The 22,234-nt window shown below is 47.5% G+C and overlaps 1 protein-coding gene across 4 annotated transcripts in view; it reads right to left on the bottom strand.

The window, feature by feature from the left end:
- The window catches only part of SETDB2 (SET domain bifurcated histone lysine methyltransferase 2), a 115,354-nt gene that overhangs the window by 69,997 nt on the left and 23,123 nt on the right, over positions 1 to 22,234 (bottom strand). For 3 of the 4 annotated variants that reach the window (XM_077298091.1, XM_077298088.1, XM_077298090.1), the window contains 3 exons: positions 17,789 to 17,877; positions 3,658 to 3,783; positions 1,532 to 1,600 (listed from right to left, as the gene is read on the bottom strand). In XM_077298091.1, coding sequence (XP_077154206.1) covers positions 1,532 to 1,600; positions 3,658 to 3,783; positions 17,789 to 17,877 — 284 coding nt within the window. The remainder of the gene's footprint in view (positions 1 to 1,531; positions 1,601 to 3,657; positions 3,784 to 17,788; positions 17,878 to 22,234) is intronic. The other variant, XM_077298089.1, reaches the window with a different exon arrangement.

Genomic DNA, 22,234 nt, shown 5'->3' with positions numbered 1-22,234 from the left:
GAATTGGGTGAAAGGGGGGTGATTTGAACTTTTATTTTTTTTTACTTGCTTCAATAGTCTCCATGGGAGACTACAAGCTGCAGTTGTCCGATCGCCTCTTCTACACACAGAGCAGGGCTGCAGCGCTGTTCAACGTAGCAGATATGCTCACTTGGCGCACATAGCGATCCAGCAATGACAATCACATCGGTCTCCTGCTGAACTTGGGTTGTCATGCCAACCCATCGGTGACCCGCAGTCATGTGACACGGGCGCCGATGGGAGGAGGTAATGATGCGATTCCTGCGCATGCACGTTAAATGCCGCTGACAGCAGCATTTAACATGTTAACCGGCTGTTCCGGACACATGTCAGCTGATCAGATCAGCTGTCATGTGTCGGAAAAGGTGCGGGCTCAACGCCGGAGCATGCACCAAACGGGGAGGCGTCCAGTGACTGACTATGTCTGTCATTGGACGTTAAGGGGGTTAAAGAAATGCCAGTCACCTTGTTCTGCAACAATGATAACTGACTATAACTTCAAGACCATATTGCAGACATAATGTGCCACAGTGTACAAACTATGTCATCACTCTGTTCTGTCCACAGTATGACTCAAAATACAGTTACCCCACTCACGTACACACTAACACCTTTAAAAGAAGTTGGGGAATATGTTGGCGCTAAATAAATAAAGATTATGATTAAATAAAGATTATTAAAAGAAGGTTTTATAGACTGAGAAATGTTAAAAAAAATTCCAGCACTGCGTTCCGTCCTCTGGTCCAGGTCTTTGTTGTAACCAGACTTTGCTTCTGTGACAGCCATGATTAATACTAAAGCATGAAAGATATGACATTTGAATTGAATTACTGCTCTAGAAAATAGTAAAAAAATAAATAAATAATACCCCGATTCTTAGTACATTTGGCCAATGTATGCATGCCCATGCTAAGAGTCGTCATTTTTTTCCTATTTCCTAGAGCAGTAATGCAATTAAAATTTCATATATTTTAGGTTTTCATGCTTTAGCGTTAAAAAAAAATACAGAGTGCTACTCTTAGTATGCACCTGTTCACACCAGTATTCTGTATGGAAGGGACAGTCAGTCTTATAATGTTTGTTATTATTGACACGACATCCGGAGTGCAACCGTCGTTTCCTCGGCCCCACAACATCGTGGTGTGAAGTCTAATGACTTGGTTTTACACGATGTCATAACTTTGCGAGGCCTTGGAAGACAGAGGTGCCCAGGAAATGCGGCGTCGGGGATGCCAACAACAGAACTGAAGTCCGGCCGCAAATTATATTAAATTCCATGCATGCAGTTTAATAGTTTCTGGTGTGTGCGGCTCACATTATTCAAAGGAGATGTACAGAAGTGTAAAAAGGCAGGTTTCTTCTATGGGAAGTTATTACAGTGAATGCTGCAGAGCTGCAATACCAGGCACAACCTGTGGACAAGTGTGTCTCTGTTTTGGAAAAAGCAGCCATGGAACTTTTCGATTCTGTGAGACCAGCTGTTTTTTCCCCAGCTTTACCCAGCACTTACCGCAGGGGTCGGTTTCAGAGTCCTCCAGATCTGACACATTCTTCACCAACATCAGAGCGCTCACATAATCTAAAAGAAAACACATACATTCACAGAAAGGTAAAGAAAATGCAAAAGAATAAAATACATTTCTAGAGAAATAATTTCAGAGACTTCTCACACCTTTCATCATTAGTACTGACAACCTAGGAGCCGATGACTCTGACAGAAACTATAAGAGGGGTTGTCTCAGATTAACTTTTCAGGAATGAACCGCTCCCCAATTTCTGGGGGTGGTGGTGTGCTCCTGCTTATCAGGCAGTCCAGATCAGCGATACCATCTCAGGCCATGGGAACTAAACAACTAAAAATCCCTCTGTTCTTAAAGGGAACCTGTCACTCCCAAAATGGAAGGTGAGCTAAGCCCAACGCCATCAGGGGCTTATCTACAGCATTCTGGAATGCTGTAGATAAGCCCCCGATGTATCCTGAAAGATGAGAAAAAGAGGTTAGATTATACTCACCCAGGGGCGGTCCCGCTGCGGTCCGGTCCAATGGGTGTCACGGTCCGGTCCGGCGCCTCCTATCTTCATCAGACAACGTCCTCTTCTTGTCTTCACGCTGCGGCTCCAGCGCAGGCGTACTTTGTCAACCCTGTTGAGGGCAGAGCAAAGTACTGCAGTGCGCTGGTGCCGGGCCTCTCTGACCTTTCCCGGCGCCTGCGCACTGCAGTATTTTGCTCTGCCCTCAACAGGGTTGACAAAGTACACCTGCGCTGGAGCCGCAGCGTGAAGACAAGAAGATGACGTGATCGTAATTAGATGGGAGGCCCTGGACTGGACCGTGACGCCCATCGGATCGGACCGCCTGCCCAGGTGAGTATAATCTAACCTCTTTTTCTCATCTTTCAGGATACATCGGGGGCTTATCTACAGCATTACAGAATGCTGTACATAAGCCCCTGATGAAGGTGGGCTTAGCTTACCTTTCATTTTGGGGGTGACAGGTTCCCTTTAAGAATAGAGAGGATTTTTAAAACAAAAAATAATTAACCAAGTTCCTGAATTTCACAAGCACCTTATAATTATACCCATTGAAGAATGCTGTAATAATTATTTAAAGGGGTTGTTCAAAGTTATCACCTATCCATGGCATAAAGGAATAACTTCCTGATCGCTTGGGGTCCGACCTTTGGGAACCCCACCGATCCCAAGAATCCCACATGTGAATGGAGCGGTGGTCAATCATTTGCACCTGCGCTCCATTAATTCTCTATGTGCCACCAGAGACAGCTGAACGCAGATCTCAGCTGGTCTTTGGTTCTCCCATAAGTGTCTGAATGGAGAGGATGCGCACATGATTGACCACCGCTAAATTCACATGGACTTTCAGATCCCCAATTCCTAGGATCGGTGAGAGTCCTAACAGTTGGTCCCCCAGAGAACGGGAAGGAATACTCTATCATATGGATAAGGAATAACTTCTAAACTTGAAACTACCCCTTTAAGTCATGTATGGTCGCAAAAGACACTGGTATGTGCCTTATACCATCTAGTGTCCGAGTTCTACCCCTGATCAGAATACGATTCCAAATATATTCATTTTAATACTGACAAATGTTAACAGAATAGAACATTGCTTTTCATTGTACATCTCCATTCCTAAATGATCAGAGAAGGACCTGGAGATATTACAGATGCACCGACCGGATTTCTAGAAATTGCTGGTTGAAGGAGGATGTCATCAGAAAACTAATATATATTTTTATATCTGTATTAGTGATGAAAAATAAAAACCACACAAAAATCTAGCAATTTTTACACTACTCATTAGGCCTAATATTAGGCTCAGAACTTTCACCAGCCATGTAGACATCGATAGCACCTGGATCATTAACTTCTATAGGAGAGTTTTCTAGGTATATTCGGACCTCAAAGGGAGGAGGTGAGCTGTGATATTCCCCTATTAAGAATGATGGATCTTGTGTGATCTACCATATATAAAAGGTGTTAAATCTTGTCTGCAATAATAATGACTGCTGAGCAGCCTTCCATAAAGAAGAGGAATAAGGAGGAACATGAAAACATGATTAAACCAATAGGTCACATAGTAAAGTAACACTGCACAAGATTATTCATCATCCCAACCTTGGTTTGTGGCAGCCCCATCTTTGATTTTCTCACACAGAAATTGCAACTTGCTCTGAATCTTCTTGAACACGACATCTACGGTTCCTTCATTGCACTGATTTTGCCAAAATGATTTTGCTTCATCTGAAAAAGCAAACATCCCCATTACTGTGCATCGATAGGTCCAGCTCGTCAGGATTTTATTCTAGGTCTCACTGAAGGAGCTCCCGGAGGGTTTGCACTTTGGCTTTATTATAAATTGCAATTTGGTGCTAAAATAACAAAGATCAGTCAACTAAACAGTAAGCACCTAGATTACCTGACCGCACGTGTGCTCAACCTGTGATCTTCTCTACGGATGCATGGTATGGCCAGAGAGATCACAGATTCTGTGTGCCTTAATGGAAGAGCACAGACTCCTTCATTCCGACATGTTATAAAAAGAAGATGGAGCTGATATTTGTATAAAGGTCCAAGTACAAAAACCTTCAGAGGAGCCTGGGGCTGCAGCATTCTTAAGAGCCCTTCATCGGCTTCACCACAGAAAACCACAATATTCTGGTAAGACCAATGCAACATGTCTTACCTGTGCTATAAGTATGTATAATATAATAATATTACACACAGTATTGCAGTGCACACTGCAATAATATCAGTCATTGACCTATTGACCGGCACGCTAATAGACGCTGCCACCGACACAGACTAATGCAAGGGTCTCAATCACAAGGCCTGTAATTTCTTACGGCCTGCTGCCAGGGATGGGTTATAATTAGTGATGAGCGAATATACTCATTACTCGAGATTTTACAACTGTTAGCCAGCATAAATACATGTGGGGGTTGCCTGGTTGCTAGGGAACCCCCACATGTAATTAAGCTGGCTAACAGATGTAAATCATTCAGCTGCGGCAAGAAAACTAAATCTCCGAGCACTAAAAAATACTCGGAGAACCCCTGAGCATGCTCGGGAAATCTCGAGTAACGAGTATACTCGCTCATCACTAATTATAATGAGGAAAATGTAGGCTAGCACCTATGGTTCTGGCGGGGACCATGGCGAGATTGCCCCCATTCTAATGTGCCACAATTGGCAGCTCAAAGCGCCAGGCGAGGGGGCGTTCCAGCATATTTCTCTAGGACTCAGCTGGAGTGATTAAGTCATCATGCTGGCTGATTCATTTAGCAAGTAATGGCCAGAAGACAATAAAAGTGGCGCCAAGTGGGATCATCTAAAGAGATGAGCAATTCCATAAAAAATTGTTTTTACACTGTAGGAAAAATAGCATCATGTGCATTTTGTATTCCACGCTAGCGACGGGTTTCAATAGGACAGATGACGCCTTGCACGCATGCACCGAGAGCTGGAGGACATTTAGCATTCCACGGTCACTCCCCGGTAGGCGACGGGCTTCGATAGGGCAGATGACGCTTTGCACGCATGCACCGAGAGCTGGAGGACATTTAGCATTCCACGGTCACTCCCCGGTAGGCGACGGGCTTCGATAGGGCAGATGACGCTTTGCACGCATGCACCGAGAGCTGGAGGACATTTAGCATTCCACGGTCACTCCCCGGTAGGCGACGGGCTTCGATAGGGCAGATGACGCTTTGCACGCATGCACCGAGAGCTGGAGGACATTTAGCATTCCACGGTCACTCCCCGGTAAGCGACGGGCTTCGATAGGGCAGATGACGCTTTGCACGCATGCACCGAGAGCTGGAGGACATTTAGCATTCCACGGTCACTCCCCGGTAGGCGACGGGCTTCGATAGGGCAGATGACGCTTTGCACGCATGCACCGAGAGCTGGAGGACATTTAGCATTCCACGGTCACTCCCCGGTAGGCGACGGGCTTCGATAGGGCAGATGACGCTTTGCACGCATGCACCGAGAGCTGGAGGACATTTAGCATTCCACGGTCACTCCCCGGTAAGCGACGGGCTTCGATAGGGCAGATGACGCTTTGCACGCACGTGTCTCTTTCTTAGAGAGCAAACTGAGTTCCATGGCCTTACCAAAGTCGGAGGCAGACTCTAGCAAATTATAGCGTTCCGATTGATGTTACTTGCCAAGCTCTGGCATTTTGCTAGAGAAAAAAAACATTGGGTGCAGTAAAATGCAGCTGGCGCAATAGCATCTATCAAAACGCGATAGATGCGATTGCGCTTGTTCTCCCCCTCACCCCCCTCCCCTTCCCACCATTTTGAGGAAGGTAATTTTTTTTTGTTTTTTACCAGGAAATATTATAGGCATAATGCTTTACATGCTACTGCGCAGGCGCTAGCGCCATTTTGCTCAATGTACGGTAAATTAATTTTTTCTAAACCACCACAGTATATGTAGTACGTAAAATAGTGAGTAGGTCAGTGACCTGTCATAAGCCATACAGATGGATATGCAAGCAGAGCATCACAGTAAGACCCCCACAAGTCACCCCGGAGCACGAACATATCAACTGAAAATAAAGATTAAACAACAACCACAAGACGGATTTCATCACTCAGGTATCATTTTAACATTTTAATCAGTATAACAGCCCCAACTTGACAGTGTCTGTAGTTTACTGAGCAAAACCCTGCTGACAGGTTCTCTTTAACCCCTTTATGATTTCCTGCGGATCCGCAGTGTTTTTTACCATGCAGAAACGCTGCAGATCTGCGAGTGATTTACAGTACAATGTAAATCAATGAGAAAAAAAAAATGCTGTGCTAACGGTGCGGAAAATTCCGTGCGGAAACGCTGAGGATTAAAAGAAGTAGCATGTCACTTTTTTTTTGCGGATCTGCAGAGTTTTTGTACCCATTCCATTATAGAAACCTGCAGGGGTAAAAAATGCAGTAAATCCGCACAAAATCTGCAGTAAATCCGAACAAAATCCGCACAAAAAACACGTCAAATCCGCACCTGCGTTTTCTTCCAAGAGATGCAGGATCAGCACCAAAAATTCCTAAGCCTAATCCGCAACGTGTGCACATAGCCTTATACATGTTGTCCTATTCCAAGCTGTTCAGGCTTGAGAGCCAACTACCAATTAAGTAAATCAGGTGATGTGCATCTCTGTAATGAGGAGGGGTGTTGTCTAATGACATCAAAACCCTATATAAGGTGTGCTTAATTATTAGGCAACTTCCTTTCCTTTGGCAAAATGGGTCAGAAGAGAGATTTCTCTATCGCCTCTCATTGGGGGACACAGGAACCATGGGTGTATGCTGCTGCCACAAGGAGGCTGACACTATGCACAAAAAAAGTTAGCTCCTCGTCTGCAGTGTACACCCCACCGACTGGCATTATGCACTTCAGTTTAGCTTAGTGTCAGTAGGAGGTGGACACGGGTCTTTCATTAGACCCTTATCTACCTCAATGTGCGTCGTTTTCTTTCAGGTTTTTCCGGAGGGATACAGGGTGAACAGTCACACCTGTAGTCCCGCAATACGGACTATGAGTACGGCGTGTACTGCCACCCCATATCCTCATAGATCCCTCAGCAGGACCATGATCCTAGCACACAAGCGTGCTTAGAAGTCCGGTCCTAGCTCCGTCCCTCACCCACCAGAGCCTGTCGGTTGGAGGAGACGAGGACGTCAATCACCAGCTCCATGGACGTCTCATACCTTCCTTGGATTAAGGTTAGTAATGGACGACGTGGGATGTGTGAGGTATTTCTCCACCCGTCCCAGAGTAGGCAGGGAGGTCGCTCTATAGGCGTTAACCCCTTCATGACCTTGCCGTTTTTTGCAATTCTGACCAGTGTCCCTTTATGAGGTAATAACTCAGGAACGCTTCAACGGATCCTAGCGATTCTGAGATTGTTTTTTCGTGACATATTGGGCTTCATGTTAGTGGTAAATTTAGGTCGATAATTTCTGAGTTTATTTGTGAAAAAAACGGAAATTTGGCAAAAATTTTGAAAATTTCGCAATTTTCACATTTTGAATTTTTATTCTGGTAAACCAGAGAGTTATGTGACACAAAAAAGTTAATAAATAACATTTCCCACATGTCTACTTTACATCAGCACAATTTTGGAAACAAATTTTTTTTTTGCTAGGAAGTTATAAGGGTTAAAATTTGACCAGTGATTTCTCATTTTTACAACAAAATTTACAAAACCATTTTCTTTAGGGACCACCTCACATTTGAAGTCAGTTTGAGGGTTCTATATGGCTGAAAATACCCAAAAGTGACACCATTCTAAAAACTGCACCCCTCAAGGTGCTCAAAACCACATTCAAGAAGTTTATTAACCCTTCAGGTGTTTCACAGCAGCAGAAGCAACATGGAAGTAAAAAATGAACATTTAACTTTTTAGTCACAAAAATGATATTTTAGCAAAATTTTTTTTATTTTCCCAAGGGTAAAAGGAGAAACTGGACCACGGACGTTGTTGTCCAATTTGTCCTGAGTACGCTGATACCTCATATGTGGGGGTAAACCACTGTTTGGGCGCACGGCAGGGCTCGGAAGGGAAGGAGCGCAATTTGACTTTTTCAATGAAAAATTGGCTCCAATCTTTAGCGGACACCATGTCGCGTTTGGAGAGCCCCCGTGTGCCTAAACATTGGAGCTCCCCCACAAGTGACCCCATTTTGGAAACTAGACCCCCCAAGGAACTTATCTAGAAGCATAGTGAGCACTTTAAACCCTCAGGTGTTTCACAAATTGATCCGTAAAAATGAAAAAGTACTTTTTTTTTCACAAAAAAATTATTTTAGCCTCAATTTTTTTATTTTCACATGGGCAACAGGATAAAATGGATCCTAAATTTTGTTGGGCAATTTCTCCTGAGTATGCCGATACCTCATATGTGGGGGTAAACCACTGTTTGGGTGCACGGCAAGGCTCGGAAGGGGAGGCGTGCCATTTGACTTTTTGAATGGAAAATTAGCTCCAATCGTTAGCGGACACCATGTCGCGTTTGGAGAGCCCCTGTGTGCCTAAACATTGGAGCTCCCCTACAAGTGACCCCATTTTGGAAACTAGACCCCCCAAGGAACTTATCTAGATGCATAGTGAGCACTTATAACCCCCAGGTGCTTCACAGAAGTTTATAACGCAGAGCCGTGAAACTAATAAATGTGTTTCCTTTCCTCAAAAATATTTTTTTAGCCCAGAATTTTTTATTTTTGCAAGAGTAACAGGAGAAATTGGACCCCAAAAGTTGTTGTCCAGTTTCTCCTGAGTACGCTGATACCCCATATGTGGGGGTAAACCACTGTTTGGGCACATGCCGGGGCTCGGAAGGGAAGTAGTGATGTTTTGGAATGCAGACTTTGATGGAATGGTCTGCGGGCATCATGTTATGTTTGCAGAGCCCCTGATATGCCTAAACAGTAGAAACCCCCCACAAGTGACCCCATTTTGGAAACTAGACCCCCCAAGGAACTTATCTAGATGTGTGGTGAGCATGTTCAACCCCCAAGTGCTTCACAGAAGTTTACAACGCAGAGCCGTGAAAATAAAAAATCATTTTTCTTTCCTCAAAAAAGATGTTTTAGCAAGCAATTTTTTATTTTCACAAGGGTAACAGGAGAATTTGGACCCCAATATTTGTTGCCCAGTTTGTTGTGAGTACGCTGATACCCGATATGTGGGGGTAAACCACTGTTTGGGCACACGTCAGGGCTCGGAAGGGAAGTAGTGACATTTGAAATGCAGACTTTGATGGAATGGTCTGCGGGCGTCACATTGCATTTGCAGAGCCCCTGATGTGCCTAAACAGTAGAAACACCCCACAAGTGACCCCATTTTGGAAACTAGACCCCCGAAGGAACTTATCTAGATGTGTGGTGAGCACTTTCAACCCCCAAGTGCTTCACAGAAGTTTATAACGCAGAGCCGTGAAAATAAAAAATAATTGTTCTTTCCTCAAAAATTATGTTTTAGCAAGTAATTTTTTATTTTTGCAAGGGTAACAGGAGAAATTGGACCCCAACAGTTGTTGCCCAGTTTGTCCTGAGTACGCTGGTACCCCAAATGTGGGGGTAAACCACTGTTTGGGCGCACGTCGGGGCTTGGAAGGGCGGGAGCACCATTTGACTTTTTGAATGCAAGATTGGCTGGAATCAATGGTGGCGCCATGTTGCGTTTGGAGACCCCTGATGTGCCTAAACAGTGGAAACCCCTCAATTCTAACTTCAACACTAACCCCAACACACCCCTAATCCTAATCCCAACTGTAGCCATAACCCTAATCACAACCCTAACCCCAACACACCCCTAACCACAACCCTAACCGCAACACAACCGTAACCCTAATTCCAACCCTAATCCTAACCCTAATCCCAACCGTAACCCTAATCCCAACCCTAACCACAACTGTAACCCCAACACACCCCTAACCCTATCCGTAACCCTAACCACAAGCCTAATCTTAACCCTATTTCAAACCCTAGCCCTAATTCCAACCCTAACTCTAATTCCAACCCTAACCCTAAGGCTATGTGCCCACGTTGCGGATTCGTGTGAGATTTTTCCGCACGATTTTTGAAAAATCTGCAGGTAAAAGGCACTGCGTTTTGCCTGCGGATTTACAGCAGATTTCCAGTGTTTTTTTGTGCGGATTTCACCTGCGGATTCCTATTGAGGAACAGGTGTAAAACGCTGCGGAATCCGCACAAAGAATTGACATGCTGCGGAAAATACAATGCAGCGTTTCTGCACGGAATTTTCCGCACCATGGGCACAGCGGATTTGGTTTTCCTTAGGTGTACATGGTACTGTAAACCTGATGGAAAACTGCTTCGAATTCGCAGCGGCCAATCCGCTGCGGATCCGCGGCCAATCCGCTGCGGATCCGCGGCCAATCCGCTGCCAATCCGCTGCGGATCCGCGGCCAATCCGCTGCGGATCCGCTGCGGATCCGCGGCCAATCCGCTGCCAATCCGCTGCAGATCCGCGGCCAATCCGCTGCGGATCCGCTGCCGATCCGCTGCGGATCCGCGGCCGATCCGCTGCGGATCCGCGGCCGATCCGCTGCCAATCCGCTGCGGATCCGCGGCCGATCCGCTCTGTGTGCACATGCCATAACCCTACCCCTAACCCTAACCCTACCCGTAACCCTAACCCTACCCCTAACCCTAGTTCTAACCCTAGTTCTAACCCTAACCCTAGTGGAAAAAGAAAAAAAAATATTTTCTTTATTTTATTATTGTCCCTACCTATGGGGGTGATAAAGGGGGGAGTTTATTTATTATTTTTTTATTTTGATCGCTGTGGTAGAACCTACCACAGCGATCAAAATGTACCTGTAACGAATCTGCCAGCCTGCAGATTCGGCGGGCGCACTGAGCATGCGCCCGCCATCTTGGAAGATGGCGGCGCCCAGGGAGAAGACGGACCGACTTCGGGAGGATCGGTAAGTATGAGGGGGTGGTGGGGGGGGTGGATCGGAGCACAGGGGGGGGGGATCGGAGGACGGGGGGAGCGGACAGGAGCACGGGGGAGCGGACAGGAGCACGGGGGAGCGAACAGTGGGACGGAGGGGGGTACCGGACAGAACGGAGGACTGGGGAGGAGATCGGGGGCGGTGGGGGGGGCCAGAACATGATTTCCAGCCATGGCAGATGCTATTGCAGCATCGGCCATGGCTGGATTGCAATATTTCACCATTTTCATAGGTGAAATATTGCAAATTGCTCTGATTGGCTGTTGCACTTTCAACAGCCAATCAGAGCGATCGTAGCCACGTGGGGGCAAAGCCACCCCCCTAGGCTGAAGTACAACTCCCCCTCTCCCTGCAGATCGGGTAAAATAGGAATTAACCCTTTCACCCGATCTGCAGGGATGCGATCATTCCATGACGCCGCATAGGCGTCATGGGTCGGGAAGGGGTTAATATAGGGTGCAGGATACCTTGGGCGGTCGTCACTGTTACTAGGCAGCAGGGATCTTAGCTGCAGACAGCATTTGCAGGCACAGACTCCCTAATCCGCGCGGCAGCATTTGCAGGCACAGACTCCCTCATCCACTTGGCGGCCTTTGCAGGCAGCTGCGCCCCCTTCTTGCGCTGCTCCCCGCCGGAGGCCGCTCTATCTTCTTTCCGGCGCGGCAGCCTTTGCAGGCAGCCGCGTCTCCTCCTTCCCGGCTGCAGCTGCTCTGCCTTATGCCTCGGCGCGGCTGACTTTGCAGGCAGCCGCGCTGCTCACTTTTTTGCCGGCGGCCGCACTGTCCTTTATCCGGCGCGGCTGCCCAAGGCTGCCGCGCAGCTTCTTCTCCCAGCGCCGCAGCCCTCTCCGATGCCGACTCCGCACACTTCTTCTTCTCTCGGGCGGGATTTTCTCCCGCCCGACTGTCATAGCCCGCCCACCGGCGCCATCTTGGTGCTCCCCTACAGGCGGTTAAGCTCCGCCCACCACTCCTGTGTCCCTTCAGGAAGCATTTCGGCGCCACGATCGCCCCTCCAAGAGCGCGAATCCTGGCGTCCCCGGCTACCTTTCGGACTCCATCTCCCTGCTGTTGCCCGCATCTAGCTCCAGATCCTGAAGCCATCTCTGACTGACTCTCTTGAGGTGCATCTTCCACGCTGTACCACGCTGTACAGTGGACGCTGAATCGTCTGCCGTGAGTAGCTCTGTACTGCAGACTGACACTCTCCTCTGCCCTCCTGTCCCCTAACCTTCTGGCATTACTCAGGGGTTCGTTCACCATGTCTAATTCTAAGGGAGATCGCTATCGTCCTCCTACTTGTTCCTCTAACCCTTTGTGAGCTCGTCTTGTAATTGCAGGCTTCCCTCAGGTCAGTCCTCTCCCCTCTGCAGCAACCCGATTGTTCCCATCGCCCAGGATCCCCCTGCTGCTCCGCTTGTGAGTGATACCTCCACCCGGGGCTGGGCTTCTGCTTTGTCACAGTCGGTATCGGATCTAACTTGGGTGTTCCAGACCCTTGTGTCCGTGCTTGATAGGTTGTCCCTGCAGACTCCCGCAGTAGCCAGCGGGTCGCAGGAACCTCCGTCCGAGCCTCCCATTATAGGCCGCAAAAGATCCAGACCGGAACGCCAGTCTGCTTCCTCTTCCCGTTCCATCTCGCCACACGGTCCTTCTCTGCGATCGGCTTCTCCCCGATCCTCCTCACCTGAGTCAGGCGAAGCTTTCTCTGATGCGCCTTCAGAGGATAATTTGGAGCTGGATTCGAACCAAATCGCTAGCATGAGGGATATGGTTCAGAGTCTCATCGGAGCAATCAATCAGACCTGTGGCATCAAAGATTCCTCTACAGAACCCGCAGACCAGGCGGTTTAGTTTAGACGGTCTAAAACACCTTCCAATGTTTTCGCTCCTCATCCTGAGTTCGATCAGCTTCTGACCAGAGAAAGGGAGAATCCGACCAGACGTTTTCAAAGAGGAAAGCACCTTGGCATCTTCTATCTTTTTTCCCTGGATCTCATCGACAACTGGACTTCTTCTCCCTCTGTGGATCCACGAGTTTCTAGACTTTCCACTAACACAGTCCTCCCGCTGTCGGGCGGAGCGTCTCTGAAAGATTCCAATGATAAATTCATAGAGTCCTTTGCTAAGTCGGCCTTCGAAGCGGCCGCTTCTGCCCTATGCCCGGCCTTTGCTTCCACCTGGGTTTTCGAAGTCTATATCCGAATGGGCCAAACAACTCCATCGGGGCATTCTGGCCGGAGCTCCACCAGAACAGCTGGTGGAACTTGCCACCCAGATTTCTCACGCTGGGGAATACTTGGTCTCTGCTTCCCTGGATGCCACGTCTTGTGCCGCTCAGGCTTCTAGTAATGTGGTTGCCATCCGTCCTACTGTCTGGCTCAAGGCCTGGCAGGCGGATTTGTCATCAAAAAAGTCCCTTACCAGTCTGCCTTTTCAGGGATCTCGTCTCTTCGGTTCCAAGCTGGACCAAATTATTAAGGACACTACCGGGGGCACAAGCTCCCTTCTTCCCCAGTCCAAGCCTCTCCGGCCTCCTCCTAGGTGGCAATTCCGGCCCTTTCGGTCTTTTCGTCGCTTTACAGCATCAAATTCCTTTTCACAGCAGCAGCAGAGGCCGCAGGCACGTCAAGAGAAGAAGGCCGTATCCTTTAGACCCACTCCTTCCTGGCATCCCCGCTATGCCCAAGGTAGATCTTCCCGGTCTAGGACTGTAAGATCCACCTCGACATGACTCTCACAGAGATCCCGGCGCATCTCCCAAGCTGGGCGGCTGACTCCTTTCCTTCAGAGACGTATGGCTCGACTCGGTGGAGGACGCTTGGGTCAGGGAGGTTGTATCCTCAGGATACAAAATAGAATTCATTTCTCGGCCCCGGGATCGATTCTTCTAATCTCGGCCTCCAAGAGACCCTGCCCTGGTTTCAGGTTTCTTTACAGCCATCGCTTCCCTCCTCAGTTCGGGGTTAATCGTTCCCGTTCCAGAAGGAGAACATTTCACATGTTTCTATTCGAACCCGTTTGTGGAGCGGAAAAAAGACGGTGCGGTTCGTCCCATTCTGGACCTCAAGTTACTGAACAAAAGGGTTCGTCTGCGACATTTCAGGATGGAATCCCTTCGCTCAGTAATTGCTTCCATTGAGGCACAGGAATTCCTGTGTTCCATAGACATCCAGGATGCCTATCTTCACGTCCCTATATTTCCGGGACATCACAGATTCCTGCGTTTTGCAGTACATCAGGAGCATTTCCAGTTTGTCGCCCTGACGTTCGGTCTCACAACGGCTCCCAGGGTTTTCACAAAGATCATGGCAGCGTTGATAGCCATTTTGAGTATCAGAGGTCTGGTGCTCTTTTCATACCTCGACGACATTCTCATCAAGGCCCCGTCTTTTTCCCCATGCTCACGAAAGTCTGACCATCGTCCTCGACACCCTGTCCCATTTCGGGTGGCTTGTCAACAGGAAGAAGACCTGTCTTGTTCCCTCTCAGCACCTTGTGTTTCTAGGCATGCTGTTCAACACCCATCAGGCAACAGTCCTCCTTCCCAAAGAGAAGAGAACTATTCTCCTTCGGGAAGTTCGCTTGCTTCAGGGCCCCCGGCTTCCATCCTTCCGATTGGCCATGAAGGTCCTGGGGAGGATGGTAGCAACTTCAAAAGGCGATCCCCTTCGCTCAATGTCACTCAAGACCTCGCAGTGGGACAGGTCTGTCTTTTCTCTGAATCGTCCGATTCGGCTCTCATACCGGGTCAAACGGTCCCTCAATTTGTGGCTGACGTCACCCCTCATCTCCCAGGGCAGGTCCCTCCTTCCCGTGCACTGGCAGGTGGTGACGACGGACACCAGCCTCCTCAGCTGGGGGGGGGTGTTTTGTCATCTGACTGTTCAGGGTCGTTGGTCGGTGCAGGAGTCTTCTCTACCAATCAACGTCCTCGAGATACGGGCCATCTTTCTGTCCCTTCTTCACTGGGAAAGACTTCTCAGGGGTCTCCCAATTCGAATTCAGACGGACAATGCCACAGCAGTGGCATATGTCAACCACCAGGGAGGGACTCGAAGTCCCCTGGCATTGGCCAAGGTATCCAAGATCCTCCTTTGGGCAGAGGCGACGGTTCCGGTTATATCCGCAGTGCATATCCCCGGTGTGGACAACAGGGCCGACGATTTTCTCAGCCGCGAGGGTCTCGCTGCAGGGGAATGGTCCCTGCATCACGAGGTCTTCCATCAGATTTGTCTTCGATGGGGAACTCTGGATGTGGACCTCATGACGTCCCGCCTGAACAGGAAGGTCCTTCTGTTCGTCTCCAGGTCCCGCGATCCTCTCGCAGTGGGCCAGGTGCTCTGGCCATTCCTTGGTCACAGTTCGTGCTCCCCTGTTTCCTCCCCTTCCCCTTCTTCCCAAGCTGTTGAAGAAGATCAAGTCGGAGGGGTCTTGGTTCGCGGATATCGTCAACCTTCTCGCGGACGCCCCCTGGCAGCTTCCAGACAGATCCGATCTGCTTGATAAAGGTCTGTTGACCGAAACGTCGCTACAGGAGGCAGAATAAATGTAAGCTCCTATTTTTTCACCATCCATTGTGACGCTGTCTCTTTGTTTTTTGTGGTCTTGGTACTGTCCGGGATGGGCTCCCTGGTTTTGGACGTGCGCCCTTGTGTCCGCTGAGACCTTCAATTTTTATATAAAAGGGTGCGGCTTTGACTTTCTTTTGTTTAGATCCGATCTGCTGTCTCAGGGTCCGATCTGCCACCCGAATTCTCGGTCGCTCAGTTTGACGGCGTGGCTGTTGAGACCGCGGTCCTAAAGCGTCAGGGTTTTCAGATCGGGTGATCCACACAATGATTCAGGCTAGGAAGCCGTCATCTTCTAGGATCTACTATCAAACCTGGAGGGCCTATTTCTCCTGGTGTGAGTCCAAACAAGTTCCAGCTATGGCCTTTTCTCTCCCTTCTATTTTGGCATTTCTCCAGGCCAGACTGGACGCAGGTCTTGCCCTTAGCTCCCTAAAGGGTCAAGTTTCAGCGCTCTCCATTCTTTTCCAGAAGACGCTATCTTCCCGACCACAGGTCAAGACTTTTCTTCAGGGAGTAGAGCATGCGGCTCCTCCGTTCCGGGCTCCCGTGGGATCTTAATCTAGTCCTGGAGGTCCTGAAGGGCTCCCCCTTTGAGCCCCTCAGAAAGGTTTCCCTGTCTTTTCTGTCCTGGAAGGTGGCCTTTCTTGTGGCCATCACTTCCATCCGGCGCGTCTCGGAGTTGGCGTCCCTTTCTTGTCGACCTCCGTACTTGGTTATTCACCAGGATAAGGTGGTCCTGCGGCCTCTGCCGTCCTTCCTTCCTAAGGTGGTGTCCGCCTCTCACCTCAATGAGGACATTGTTCTACCCTCCTTTTGTCCGGCTCCGACTCATCCTCTGGAGCATTCTTTGAACAAACTAGACCTTGTCAGGGCAGTGAAGGTCTATCTGGCTAGAATGGCCTCTTTTCGGAAGACGGACTCTCTTTTCGTCATTCCAGATGGTATGCACAGAGGCTTGCCGGCTTCTAAGGCGACTATTGCTCGCTGGATCAGAATGGCAATTTTCGAGGCTTACCGGGTCAAGAACAGAGTGCCCACTCCTGGGGTTAAGGCTCACTCTACCCGTGCAGTTGGTTCCTCCTGGGCGGTGCACCACAGGGCTTCCGCCCTACTGCTTTGCAAAGCAGCAACCTGGTCTTCCGTCCACACGTTCGCCAAATTTTACAAGGTCAATACCTACGCTTCGGCAGACGCCAGCCTAGGCAGACGGATTTTGTAGGCGGCAGTGGTGAGTTCTCCGACCTGATAGAAGTCTGTTTCTCCCTCCCAGGGACTGCTTTGGGACGTCCCATAGTTCCTGTGTTCCCCAATGAAGCGAGAGGGAAAACAGGATTTTTTGGTTGCTTACCGTAAAATCTGTTTCTCGGAGCCTTCATTGGGGGACACAGCACCCTCCCATGTTGATGTTTTTCTTCATTCTATGTTTACAGTTCAGACATCTGTGGTTGTGTTTCTTTCAACTTTATTTGCTTTCTCCTACTGCTTTCTCACTAAGTGATTTTCAGAATGCCAGTCGGTGGGGTGTATACTGCAGAGGAGGAGCTAACTTTTTTGTGCATGGTGTCAGCCTCCTAGTGGCAGCAGCATACACCCATGGTTCCTGTGTCCCCCAATGAAGGCTCGGCGAAACAGATTTTACGGTAAGCAACCAAAAAATGCTGTTTTCTCATATTTAAGGCATATCCCATTCCAGTTTTGATAATAGGGGATATAAATATTTATATGAATCCCTATTTTGATAAATTCCACATGGAAACAATACCACTGAATGCAAACCCTACTTCATTAGCTAAAGTTGTATCTGAAATGGGCTATAAGCATTTATGGAGAATAAATAATTTAAATGTGAATGAGGCCTAAATTTAACAATGCGGCCTTTGCCTTAATCTGGTATTTCTAATTGGCCCCAGACCACCTCTTAGTTTGAAACTCCTTGTCAATTTACATCCCACAAAAGGTCTTGTGAGGTAACTAGTAAAATAAAATAGGCAAAACAGAAAACAAACAAATAACAAAAAGCCACCTCTATTCCAAACTGCAGTTTTAAACAAACAAACAAAAAAAAACTATACAGGGTTCCTAAAAACCTCATGTACATATAATACCTAAATGTGCCCGGATAAGAATAGGAAAATATGGTCTGGTCTAGAGATGATTAAGAAAAAAATAAAAATGAACATCCCACTTACGAACAGAAATATTTCTTGGGATTCGTACTGAAGAAATGGTGGATGTATCGGTTGCTTCTGCAGTCATCTCTCTCCACTTCATTTTTCTGCTAAAACACAAAACAAACCCAATGTGTAACAAACAAGGAAAAACCAGAAGATTCCTTCTATCAAGGCCCTATTTGAACAAACAGTGGGGAAAATAATTATTTGAAACACTAAATATTATGCAAGTTTTTTATCGCAAGTACACATCACATCTTAAAACAAAAAAAAAACAAAAAAATCACATGATTTTTACATAATTACTTATTTCATTAAATAAAATGCTATTTGATACAACAGAAAAAAAACAGATCTTTGGTATAGAAACATTTGTTTGCAATTACAGAGGTCGGACGTTTCCTGTAGTTCTTGACCAAGTTTGCACACACGGCAGCAGGGATTTTGGGCCACTCCTTCTGCAGATCTTCTCCAGATCTTCCAGATTACGGGGCTGTCGCTGGCCAACATTTAGTTTCGTCTCCCTCTGAAGATTTTCTATTGGGTTCAGGTCTGGAGACTGGCTAGGCCACACCAGGACCTTGAAATGCTTCTTCCGGAGCCACTCCTTAGTTTTCCTGGCTGTGTGTTTCGGGTCATTATCATTCTGGAAGACCTAGCCACGACCCATCTTCAATGCTCTTACTGAAGGAAGGAGGTTGTTGGCCAAATTCTCGAGATACATGACCCCACACATCCGCCCTTCAATACAGTGCAGTCATCCTGTCCCCTTTACAGAAAATCACCCTCAAAGCATGAGGTTTCCCCCACAATGCTTCACAGATGGGACGGTGTTCTTGGGGATTGTACTCATCCTCCTCCAAACACGACGAATGTCGTTGACACCAAAAGTTCTATTTTGGTCTAATCTGACCACATGACCTTCTCCTATGCCTCCTCTGGATCATCCAGATGGTTACTGGCGAACTTCAGATGGGCCTGGGCGTGTGCTGATGTGAGTAGGGGGACCTTGTGTGCCCTACAGGATTTTAATCCATGACAGCATAGTGTGTTACTAATGGTAATGTTTGAGACTGTGGTTCCAATTCTCTTCAGATCATTGTCCAGGTCCTCACGTGTAGTTTTGGGTCGATTCCTGATCTTTCTCACAATCATCCTAAATCAACGAGACAAGATCTTGCATGGAGCCCCAGACCGAGGAAGATTGACAGTCATCTTATGTTTCTTCCATTTTCTAATAATTGGGCCAACAATTGTTGCCTTCTCACCAAGCTGCTTGTCTATTGCACTGTAGACCATCCCAGCTTTGAGCCGGTCTACAATTTTGTCCATGGTGTCCTTATTCAGCTCTTTGGTCTTGGCCATGGTGGTGAGGTTGGAGTGTGATTGATTATGTGGACAGGTGTATTTTATACAGGTAACAACTTAAAACAGATAAAATTAATACAGGTAATGAGTGCAGAGTAGGAGGGATTCTTTTTTCATGCAATAAAATGCCATTTAATTATGTACAAATCATACAATGTGATTTTCTGGTTTTTATTTTTAGATTCTGTCTCACAGTTGAGGTGTACCTGAGAAAAAATGACAGCCCTCTCCATTTTTTGTAGGTCGGAAAACTTGCAAAATCAGAAGAATCAAAAACTTATTTTCCTCACTGTATGGGGAAGGAGACAATACATTTAAATTGAATGTGTCATCAGAAAATTACCTATTGCTTTAATCAGTTTTTTTGAAATGTGTATTTTTAATTAAAAAAAAATAGATTTTTTTTTTCCTCTCTCACCCATGCCAGCTACATGTAGAGAGGGGATCCTCCCTTCAAGGACAGGAAACCTACAGAATAACAGGGCTGTACTCTCCCTTGCATCAATTTGTTTCCTGTCTTCAGCATGGGAACCTTTCACTGGGCGCACCTGAACAAAAGAAGATTGATGTCAAAAGATATCCAGGCCTGGCCAAGTCGAATCAGGCAGCGGGGTTGTCCCTGCCTTGGCTGGTGCCGGATCCTGAAGCCCCCCACCATGGGCTTCTAACCATCCTACAGCATGTATACCGCCTATAAACAAACTTTAGCCTCCTGATGAACCACCTAAGGCTACTTTCACACTAGCGTTAACTGCAATCCGTCACAATGCGTCGTTTTGCAGAAAAAACGCATCCTGCAAAAGTGCTTGCAGGATGCGTTTTTTCTCCATTGACTAACATTAGCGACGCATTGCGACGGATTGCCACACGTCGCAACCGTCACACGACGGTTGCGCCGTGTTGTGGCGGACCGTTGGCCGCAAAAAACGTTACATGTAACGTTTTTTGCGGCCGACGGTCCGCTTTTTCCGACCGCGGATGCGCGGCCGGAACTCCGCCCCCACCTCCCCGTGGAGAAAGGCGTCAAGGCAGAGGCATAGAAGCATTATATATCAACATGAATCAGAATGATAAATAATATCTACCCTTTTCTATCACGTGGTACTCAGCATCCCTCCCCACTTATAGCCTAGTTGTTAATTCTCCAATCTAGGCTCCTTGTAGGCATATCAGCACAGGGCCTGCAGGTTAAGCGAGGGCATGCCGCTGTGGAACTGGGCGCCAAACGCCAAATATCGCATTTTAGGGTGCCAACCTCCGCTGATAGGCAGGGATGTTAGTGGACATGTAGGGCATCCTAGGCAGTGTGTGGTATTACCAAGGATTTAATAGAGCTCATGTAACCCACTTTTCCCTCCTGCTACCCTTCACGTATATCTTTGGTGTGAAAAGCAGGAGACAAAGATAGTGGCTTTCTATAGGAGTACATGTGACTCTTTCGCTAAACCATATCTTGAGACCGTCATTTATGAAGTACATTTTGTAATTATTTGTATGTTCACCACTTATTTTGTGCGCTTAGGTTTTTCTTTAGGTGTTATTTTAGATTTTCTAATAAACATACATTTTAAGGGCTATATATTCACACTACTAGTCTCTTATTATTTATAGCCTCATAGTATTTGTGCAGGATCCTGAAGCGCCACCGCTGGGTTCAGCGGGCCACCATAAGTGAGCGGAAGGAACGAAGCAGCAGAGCCACAATCTGTGGCTTGCCGGTTTTCCCCGTACTCTCCTGCGCATGCGCAGGGGATATGCTTCCTTATGACGTGGGCACCAGGGTCAAGTGACCAGAAGTAATTTCTGGCGATGGAGCCGGAGGACTCCAGGAGGGACACGATGTGAGCTGGTCCCGCTTTTAAAAAGCAGTTAGAACAACAGAAAAGCGTTCTGTAAAGCTCCAGAAGTCCCTTCTGGCATAATGGAGGAGTCCAAGGAACCAGAGCAGCAGCAAAAGATGCATCAGCATGAAGATTCCCAGACAACTTCACGGCATCGTGAGTGTGGCAGCGGCGGCAGTGGATGTACAGATGGAAGAAGCAATAGGTCCACTCAGCAGAGCAGAGGCTTAAGCAAGGTGGACAAATCTCCGACCTCCAAAGGAGATCTATTGCCCGATATGATCCCTCCTCCAAATACAGTACCCCTGGCTGCTTCTGAGTGGAAATTCCATTAAATACCTGACCCAGGGGTAGGGTAATAGGGCTAAAAAAAAAAACACAAGAAATTCAGGAAGTTGTGCCCAGGGTCTGATATTTATGATAGTTCTGAGGAAGAAGGTGAAGAGGATACACCCACTTCAACTTCGTGAGGACATGGGGGGGGGGGGGAGGGGCGCCACTGCTTTCTGGAGGAAGAGAGAGAAATTTGTTAAGACTGTTAGATCCACGATGGGAGCAATTGGGGCAGTAGTTTCAAGACCGGAAAGGTCTGTACAAGACAATGTTCTAGAGGTCTAGAGCAAGGAAAGCACAGGTGCTTTCCCGTGAATGAGAAAGTCTAGTTAGTCTAGAGAGAAAAAAAAAGGGGAAAGGACAAATCTCTCTCTCCCATCTTTCAAAAGGAAGTATCCATTTGATGATTCGTCCTCATCATCCTGGGACAAAGCCCCAAAAATAGATGTGGCGATAGCCAAGGCCTCTAAAAAGTTTGCCCTACCCCGTTTGCAGATATGAGGGTGTTGAAAGATCACCTGGATAAAAAGGAGATTTTTGTGTACTCACCGTAAAATCTCTTTCTCTTAGCCTCTAATTAGGGGACACAGGACCATGGGTGTTATCCTGCTGTTCACTAGGAGGCGACACTATGCATAATCTGAAAAAGATTAACCGTGGCTCCTCCTCTGCAGTATACACCCCTGGACGGCGTCAGCCTTCTCCAGTTTTGTGCAAAAACATGAGGAGGAACGTAACATGAATGACATAACCATGCCTAAAAGAAGGCCACTATGTACGGGCTCAAGAAAACAATATGAGAACTCAAAAACAGTAACAACGGCCCGGAAAGGGCAACAGGGTGGGAACTGGGTCCCCCAATTAGAGGCTAAGAGAAAGAGATTTTACGTTGACTACACAAAAATCTCCTTTACTCTGTTGC

Source organism: Ranitomeya variabilis, chromosome 3 (genome assembly GCF_051348905.1).
Source record: "Ranitomeya variabilis isolate aRanVar5 chromosome 3, aRanVar5.hap1, whole genome shotgun sequence".
Lineage (NCBI taxonomy): Eukaryota > Metazoa > Chordata > Amphibia > Anura > Dendrobatidae > Ranitomeya > Ranitomeya variabilis.
The sequence above is the reverse complement of the archived record's forward strand: the minus strand, read 5'-3'. Positions and strand labels throughout refer to the sequence as shown.